Source organism: Anarrhichthys ocellatus, unplaced genomic scaffold (assembly GCF_004355925.1).
Source record: "Anarrhichthys ocellatus isolate YVR2014 unplaced genomic scaffold, GSC_Weel_1.0 scaffold11, whole genome shotgun sequence".
Taxonomy (NCBI): domain Eukaryota; kingdom Metazoa; phylum Chordata; class Actinopteri; order Perciformes; family Anarhichadidae; genus Anarrhichthys; species Anarrhichthys ocellatus.
In genome coordinates this window covers 7,352,324-7,361,753 of record NW_022280041.1, presented here as the reverse complement: position 1 = coordinate 7,361,753, position 9,430 = coordinate 7,352,324, and the positions used below count along the sequence as shown (strand labels likewise).

The 9,430-nt window shown below is 43.0% G+C and overlaps 1 protein-coding gene across 2 annotated transcripts in view; it reads left to right on the top strand.

Annotated features, from left to right (window-relative positions):
• usp53a (ubiquitin specific peptidase 53a) overlaps positions 1–9,430 on the top strand; it is a 25,676-nt gene that overhangs the window by 7,130 nt on the left and 9,116 nt on the right. The window contains exons 9-13 of one of the 2 annotated variants that reach the window (XM_031851080.1): positions 1,185–1,353; positions 3,381–3,527; positions 4,723–4,869; positions 6,257–7,040; positions 7,724–7,791. In XM_031851080.1, the coding sequence (XP_031706940.1) occupies positions 1,185–1,353; positions 3,381–3,527; positions 4,723–4,869; positions 6,257–7,040; positions 7,724–7,791 (1,315 nt within the window). Of the gene's footprint in view, positions 1–1,184; positions 1,354–3,380; positions 3,528–4,722; positions 4,870–6,253; positions 7,041–7,723; positions 7,792–9,430 lie in introns of both variants that reach the window. The other variant, XM_031851079.1, reaches the window with a different exon arrangement.

The following is a 9,430-nucleotide window of genomic DNA, read 5'->3' as shown; positions in this document are numbered from 1 at the left end:
CCCCCCCCCCCCCCCCCCCCCCCCCCCCCAATCCATTTCTACTGCAGTTCCCCAACTCTGTCGTCACAAAGTACCGCAGTGGTGAATTGAAGCTTAACCAGAAAAGATTATTTTATGGATCCCATCATTGGTTAAAGTTGAGGGGTCATTGAGAATGCTGAGTTGTTTGGTGTACATGTGTACGCCGTCCGTCCGTGAAAAAGAGGGTTTTATTTGTGCGTCTGTGTTGTGTTGCTGGTGGTGGTTGTGTGTGTCTGTGTGTGTGTGTGTGTGTGTGTGTGTGTATACAGTTTATAGGCTGTGAATTCTTTTGTTTCACATCCTCACAATTTTCTCGGGGACTATGGTGCAGCGGCTGGCTGGCTCTGCGTCAATCCATCAGCAGCTTGTGCTGTGTGTGCAGCCCCCCCCCCCCCCCCCCCCCTCCAACTGAGATGGAGGAGCTACAGTGCTCAGCCTCAGCGCCTGCCAAGTTCCGTACCTGGGTCTAAACGTGCCAGCATTTCTGTGTCTCCCCAAATCCCAGCCACTAAATGACTCCAGTAGTGTAGCCTGATGGTTGCTTCTCCAGTGCGTAAAATATTTGTTAAATGTGTATGATGAAACACGGATGAAATGCATGACCTGTGAGCTACAGTACTTGTGCCTACGACTCTCTATTCGTAGTGGCTGGTGGTGGAAAAAGATGTTTCTTGTAACTGACGGTACAACTAGACACCTGACGCAGGTATTTGTTTGCCATTTAAAATTGCTGCGTCAGTATTAAATTGAAGGTAATGGTAGGGATTATATGTTGTGTTGTAGCTACATATTTAGTTTATGTTGTCAAAACAACATTCAGACAAGTAGGTGCAATGATCATTACAGCCTCATGGTGCTCTGAGCATGGCTGTTGATTTTAAGTCTTTCACAGTCCAGCAAGCGTTCACATCAAGTCTATTTTATTTTTATTTTTATTATCCATCCAACATTCCTTTGTTTTGCTTTGCATTACTCGTCCCCCCCCCTTCCACCATTATTTGCTTAATTACGGAGCACATAAGCATCTGTTAGCCTGCAGCCTGCCTTTGTGGTGCCTTCGTGGTTGGGCTATTCGGCCTCGGTGTGATATATTTACTCTCAAATTAGACTGTGCACAAAATCTACAGATGCATTGGCCACCTTTCCTTTGTCTTTTGGTGTAGATCGGCTCCAGGTGGAAAGATGTGGTCAGCAAATGTATCAAAGGTCACTTCCAGCCTCTTCTCCTCTTTTACGCCAACCCAGACGGGAGTGCCATCAACGCAGATGATGCCTCAAGACAAAACAGCAGCCACTCTCACTACAAGACCTCTGTCAATGGAGAGATGCAAGGTAGGACCTGATCCATCAGTCCTGCTTCTGCATTGGTTTGCATTTACTATTTCCACTCTGACAACTTCTACTGGAATAATGACCCTAACAAATAATAATACAGGGGTAATAATGACATTTAAAAGTTCTCATCATTATCGACATGTAGAGATGGCAACATAATTATAATCTGTGGGGGAAGATGAGGTGTTAATTTAGTGTCCTTTTTATACAAATGACAACATCAAATTCCTTTGGGATAGATATATCTTTGTTATTATTGCTGTTTAGTGGTACATGTTCTTCTTTGCTTTCATTAACCACAATCCTATCCCAAATGACCTATTTGATTATAGTGCCAGACTGTAAAAGCCTCGTTAATATGAAGCTCTGCACGGCAGCTACCGCTCTCTTTTTTTTTTTTTTTTTTTAATTTATAGTCGTAAGAATAGTGCTCGATGTGGAGGAAATAACAGAAAAACTCATGTGCCTCTGCAAACATAGCTTGTGTTGTGTTACAGGTAGGTGGCAATTTAAAAAGACAGTGTTTTTATGTAAACTTCTTGCAAGGCTGTTGTTTGATTTAAGTGGTGCTTTTACTTCCTCAGCACACATTTAAAGGGGACATATTATAAAGAAACTGACTTTTTGAGTGCTTGTGCACATACCTGTGCATACCAACCCACACACTGCAAAATATGACGACCCTGTCAGTTTTTTGTGGGCTGCATAGATGTCGGAACAAGCATGTGATTCAACAAGCCTTTCGTTTGGCTCCCTTTCCTCTGTCGCTTTTTTTGCGAGTCAATCAGGGCAGACTGGGCTTTTTTGGGTGGGTGGCTAAAAGAGACGAGCTATATGGCTGCCGCGATTAGTTGCCGTTATCCATGACATTGGCGCTGAAAATGCGTTGCCATCGATATTTTAAATCACAAATACAAAATGAAATCCTCTGCTCTTGTTGCTGCTAAATACACTAATAAAACCATAAAATAATCTGCCTGCTACTTTAGAAATTACATTGATTATCGGCTCTGTGTCACTGCAGCGCGGGCAGTGGAGGGAGACACAATGCTGTTCATCTGCCCGTAGGCGTCTGCCCACACTGCAGTGACACAACTGGTGTTCTGACGACTTATTGCTGCCTTGTCAAAAACAATACTAGTCCATCGCTTTTGATTACAATCGGGGAAGAATATGGGGAGCACATTTTGATACTCTATTATATCTTTGTTTAAGATTTCAAGGGTTGTGTTTTGTGTGGCATCATACATAAACATGGCCTACAGTTTGTTAAAATACAATTAACTTAATTGAAATGGTCGATTTTGGGGATTTTTTAAGATTAATCTATAACATTTTTGAAAGATTAGACAGGCGTTAAAGTCAACCACTTTGGGCAGAAGGTGGGTGAATACAGGTATATTCACACTGAGAAAAATTGTTTTTTATTAAAGCATGCAAGTGGAAACCCAAAATATCAATATGAACTCAAAGTTGAGCCCCCCACACCCACACCCACACATTTACAAATCCCTTTAAATGGAAATCTAATTTAGAAAAACCTCAGCAAACAAAAAAACAATTCTTTATAGGACGTGTAAAATCCCAGATCATATTTTCTGCCTTTGCAGGCAGTAATGAAAATTTGTTGACGACAGCTGAATATCTCTGCCGTTGGGATTATACATCCCTGGATTTGTTTGGTTGGTGAGGTTTTTATCCCCTTTAAAGATCCTCCTCCAACTCTGCATGCTGGCCGTGCCCCAGGTCCAAGCTGTGGCAGCCGCTCACTGCCCATCAGAGCTGACAGGGCGCCGGACCAAACTGGATGATCCTGCATAACCTAGGGAGACTTTTGTGTGGATTTTGTAATTTAAATTCAGTTTCTTGGTGTCAGGCTGACACGCTGTGAATTTATTTATTTATTTTTTTTTTTTTATCATAGCTTTAGGAATAAGGTGTTTTGGAAAAGAAATGATTCATATATGGCATAATCTTGACTTGATTTTCATCATGTTTATGTTTCCTTTTTTCTTCCTCCACAGGCTTAGAGTCTCCAGTTGTAGCCCACAAGAAGCTGGACCTCACCAGGGAGAATCTGAACGCTCTGTTGGGCCACGGCTCTTTCAAACAGAAGAACCCATCGACCCACAGCAGGGGCAGCATTCAGACCAGTGGAGAACGGGGACAAGGTAGGAGGGGAAATATGAAAAGAATGAAAAAGTGTTGAGAATGCAAAGAGAGAGAGATTCGCAACTCAAGATGTGGAGGAACACACTGCATACGTTTCCATTTAATCAGGTGTTTTTTTTCTTTTTCTGAAGAAAATTCTTTCAACATTACAAGTATCAGCCTTAACAAAACTATGGTGTTAACACACAATATGTGCTCGTGGAAACTGAGTGTCTTGCACTGATCAAGAGTGAAAAACGTGCAATGAAAGAAATGTGCTGCAAAAAAAGACATTGGGCATTGGTTGTAGTTTTTAGCCTTGATTTTTTTTAAACATTTTTGGCGACAGAGAGTGCAGACAGATTTGGCATAGCAACCAGAAGAAGAGATGATTAAATATCTTCGCTGTAGAACTAAATCTGGCCATGTTGGTTATACAGAGGGGATTAGTGGCCCTCATTGAGGAGACGGGTCACAGAGAGCTGCCAGTTCTGCACACACTTAAGTGCAAGTACAGAGAAGAGTGTAAATTGGGAAGAAGAGATAAGTTAAGAAAAGTAAATGACCTTAATGGAAAGACAATAAAAACATGTTATCAGTAGTCACTCTGAGCTTTCAGAAGCATCATATTTAAATCTAAAGTCTCATCATTAAACTGGTTCATCATCTTGTGAAGTATTACACATTGTTTCTTTTTGTGCTAAACAGAATATTGAGTCTGACAAATGTAGTCAAAAACACTTTATTTTAAATGAATGTCCTCTTCCCAGAGATTCCCGTTGAACTCTCAGACAGCTAACAGACCCACAGTGTGATCATGTCTCCCAGTGTCATGCCTCATCATTAATAATGGCGAGAGACAGAGCAGGGAAGCCTCTGCATGGGCATGTTTCCCACCTTGCCGCCTTTCCCCTCATGTAGCAGAAATTGTACCGCATACATCGGCACAATGTTGTGCTGTGAAGTTTGCATCGGTGTACACACTCTCCAATTGCTCAGTGCTTTGTGGGTGCTGGGGACTAAGAGATGGAAAACAGTGACCAGAGAGAGGATGTAGTGACAATAGATTAGACACTGTGATGAAAATATTTTAATGGTGTCTGCAGCGGAAAACCCCACCTGATTAACTTCCAACTTACATCCCCTCTGTCCCTCCATTAAGGAAATTGTGCCAAATTCTTCATGGTTCTACCTGTCATCTCCTTTGTTTTGTAGTGAAAATTGGTACCAGCGAACCCAAGAGTCGCCTCAGGGATATCTCTCGAGAAGTTGCCCACAGAGCAGGAGAGATGCGTGGGATGCATCCATCCAGAAGAGAGCCTGATAGGAGCGGTCATCGGAGGCCAGAGTCACGCTACAGAGGTTGGTCGCACATTGATAGTGTGTGGATTTATAGAGGTGGTCCGTATACGCATTATAACTGTCAGGGCTTTAAGATACAAAAGGCTAGCCTTCCACTTCCCCGGCCCTTATGTAACCGTCGGTGTCAGAAAGGGGATTAAGTGCTGACGTCTGTTGGAGCCTGCCTTCATCCCACTCTCTCATATTCAGCCATTGGTTCTCCTCTCTGTGGTCTGCATTTACAAACATACACTAGAAAGTAGATCTCATACTGTATGATTTAATTAGAGGGGGAATTTAACTCAAAAGAAATTCATATTCCTGGCACAATATGCCCACGTCCCATTGACCCCACACGCTGTGTGTTGGTTCTAATCAGGCGGCTGATTGGTCGACTACTTTAATACTCTTTTAGTACATCACTGCTTTCAATTAAGTATCAGTGAAGGGATTATGGAGCACAAGTCTAACCACACTCCCAAATCCACCATGTCAACAACAGTAGCCCGTGTTAGCAGCAAGCTCGCGTCCCCATTATGATTGAATGCAGTCCGCTTAAGGAGGCTAGTGTCTCTGCCGTGATGAATGGTGAGGCTGGAGGTGACACTACAGTTAATGTAAGTTGTATAAATTTACAACAGTGGGGCTCATGCCCAGGCTAGCACTTTGCTAAAAAGTCTACTCGAGAAAAGCTTAAGCAACTTCGCTGCTCGTATTGAATTGTCTTTTTGATTGTTATTTCCAAGATTAAAACAAAACCTTTTGCAGACAATTGAAATCAGAAATGTCGCTGCCGGGGAGATAAATAAGTGCGTGCGGGTGCAACTATAGTTTCCAGGATGGATCTCTGGCCATGTATTCTGAAAGTGGCTATTATGACTGGAAGTGTCCTTGTAAAAGCAGACATAATTTGTCACACACAGACATGTCATTCCTGTAGATGTAGGCCTATACACTTGCACAGATACACATTGTGTCATGTGTATCTGCATGGCTGTCTGTACCTGAGCTGGTTACCATCTGTGTATACTCTATGGAAGAAAATTGACTCCTGTCGGCTGTAATTCACACCTTCCTGTCACCTACACACATAAATGTCAGTAACCCTGTTGTTGTCATGCCCTTCTCTCTCTTGCCGCCCAACTTGCACTGTGCTTTAGCACAGCTTTGTGTCAATTTTTGGTCTTGGCATCAGGTGATGGATGGATAGATAGATAGATAGAAAGATTGTTGACAGTTTGAAGGTGAGACAAGTTTAAATGGATATACTGTATATAAGTTTAAAAAAAAATCCTGCCTCAATAGATTTAACATATTTCTAATGTTAAAATTCAAAGTCTTGAATCATGATTTAAAATCTGTTTTGAATGTTCAAGCTCTCATGAAACTTCCTTTTGTTTAAAAGCAGATCCGGGTCAGGACAGGACCTACTCCCGCTCCGTCTCCCCTCCAGAGAATGGCTTCAAACAACACCTGGAGACTCGTCTGTACAGCAGCCAAGGAAAAGGTCCCATACGGACTGAGCGAACACCGCACCTTGGTGGGCGGTCCTCGCATGAGCCCCCTCACTCTAACTCGAGGGTCCAAGTGTTGCCCAGAGTGCCCAGCATCGGTAGTGATCATCACAGCCGGAGATTAGACCAAGTCTCCAACGGATACGATACCGACATCAGCCAGGACTCCAGGGAGCGTCCCGGAAGCGGAGGGAACAGCCGCAGCAGGCCCAGCCGCCCCTGGAAGCCCATGCGCGAGGTGTTAAACGTGGACAGTGTTTTGAGTAGCGGCAGTAACTCGGTTGGTCAAGAGCGAAGGCAGCACAGCCCGCGGAGAAGACCCAGCAGTCAGTCGCCCTCCCGTGACCGAGAGCTCGACAGAGATTTTACGTGGGGAGGCAGAGAAGAACGCAAACCTAAGAGCCTCATGACCATCTACGAGGACGAGCAGAGGCATGAAACAGGCGGCAGCCGAAGCTCGCTGGACTCGGATGGCCGGGGCGGCTCCAGCGACAAGGACAGGTCAAAGGGCTCAGCGGCTCTTAAAGTGCGGAATGACAATTGGAAGATCCAGCGGACTGAATCCGGATATGAAAGTAGTGACAGACTCAGCAATGGCTCGGCAAATCTTGACTCACCTGTGGTAGACAACCTTTCTTCCAAAGACCTGCGCACCATTCCTGAGCTGCATCTCACAAGGTAAAATAGTTTTTATCAGCCAAGTAGACAAAATCTTGGCTCGGCAATGTCTGACCGAGATGTCTGTTCCACAATTTTTGCTGTCAGAACTCTGCTTTGTCATCCCACCCATGCCCTACTCATTTATGGATTTGAGTCTCAAAAGTGCTGCCATCTTTAAATGATTTAAACATTGCAAACAAACTGTTCTAAGAATAGCAAGACCCATTTAACATAAATGCACACATGGCAGATGTGCCAGCGTTATTATGTTTGGCTGTCATTTGATGGCTTTGTAGTACAGGTTTTGTTTGGAGATAATGATCCCAACTCGCTGACATCTCCTGTACTCGGAGGGGAGAGCCAGCAGATAGCTGACTTCCTCAACTGCGAGTGAATTATTCAAGCCTATCTCCTGACAGTAAATTGCTCCTTTTGTTCCGGGACTGGGTTACGGCCTAAAGTCACAAAAAATGTATGAAATACACGCAATTTTATTTTGGTAATATGGCATGGCTTTTTTTTTTTCTTCTTTCAACCAGTTTAATTAGGTTTATTACAACTTCTTTAAACATTTAACAGCACATACAACGCATAGCATTTACAAACGGAAACCACACCTGCCTCACAGTAACGACACAGGGAAAGAAAACAAGCACTTCTTTTTGACAATAACATGTTTTCTTCGCATTTTTGTATTTTAGGGATCACTTCCCTCAGAGAAGAAGCGATGATTTGAAGGCTGACATATTGCACTCCACATACTCCACTGGTAAGTAGTTCTCACACTTCATATTTCTGCGCACCAATAACTTTGGTTTAACGACGTCTGCTTATTCTGTATATTACTGGTGACACCTGTGTGTACACCATCAGAGAGAGCTAACATTTAAGATATACAGTGGTTAAGATTTGTTACATATTTAGACATTTGGTCGGAGTCATTAAAGCAAAAATAGGAAAATCATTTTTGTAATTTCAGCATGTATGTAAGTACAGAAGAAATCTAGGTTTTCTGTGTGTTACATTGTGGAAATAAATCAGTCTTTCCCAAAGGCCTTCCTCTGCTCAATAGGCTTCCGTGTGTCGTGAGGATCTGAAACATTAAGATAGTACTAAGCAATTTCCTTGATTTATTGTTCCATCAGTAGTGTAAGGTCAGAGCCTGATTGATACTGTATGGAAATAAGCATGCTCTGGTTCCCCACTGACTGGCCTTGACCTTTTTTTTCCTGAGTAAAGTTTATGTTCTGCAGCACACAGAGAAGTGTATTTTTAAATTAAGAAGTATCTTAAAAACAAAAAAAAAACAAGCCTCTCTAATTCCCTCAAGAGGAACACGCTGAGTTAATCCTGAACAAGAGGGGAAGATGAGTGTGCTTGTAGGGGGCTACCCAGCTGTGCCCAGCCAGGCAGAAAATGCCACGACTGGGCCTGTCAGAAGGTGCTATTCAAACATGAGGCAATGAAAATGCCATTAAGTAGCACTGCAGCTATTTCAAGGTCCCAAAGAGTTCTAAACCGCAGCATAGAAACAGCAGCTATACTTTGTCTTCCTTGAGTTTTATTCAGAGGTGAAAATAGCGTTTGCACAAGTGCAGTGAGTTGGAGAAACAAGCATGCATGCGTAGTGTTGAATGCTGGTCTTTTCATTTTGCCTGTTATCATTTTGTTTTTGTTTTCTCTAAAGATTGTCCCCTGAAATAATCCTGAAAGGCCTTGTCTGTATCTGCTCATAGATGATTGCACAAACCTACATTTTATACTAAGGCGTTTGTAGAATGTGTTACCTTTTTGTATGAGACGCACTTAATTTCAGAAGACTTCTTTTTGTATTTGAAAAGTATCTTCAGCTGCATCTCGAGTTAGTCTTGATTAATGTGACGACTGCCTCATGATGCGGAATAGTTTATTGTTGAACCTAAACTTATCTTTGATCGGGTCTTTGAGTTTGATTCTTCAGGAGCCATTTTAAAATCAGTATGGGGAATTTACGCCCTGCTGTCTGCAAATTGTATTGACACGCTGCAGTTAATGTGTCCTAAGGCCATTTGGCCTGAGTTCAGCGGTGGTAGTCTGGCCTGAGCTGCAGTTTCAGTGAAGGCTGAGCAGATTCCAGTTCTCCATTTAAGTCCAAAATCCTTTCTCAAATCACACACACACACACACGTGGGTGGGTCTTTGCCGTTTTTGACTAATCATTCTTATGCTCGTTCGGTGCATCAAACGAGGGGCCTCTAGTCTGGGTCTAGGCCTCTCTTAGTCACCTTATTGGCTCCGGTGGCCCCTGCAGACCTCATCAAGAGTCTCACTTGAGACACTCTTATGGCTCAGTTTGCACATGATTGATTATTTTGATTACATAAACTGAAGAGTTGTGTACTTTACTTGGCACTCAAGTTATGATACTC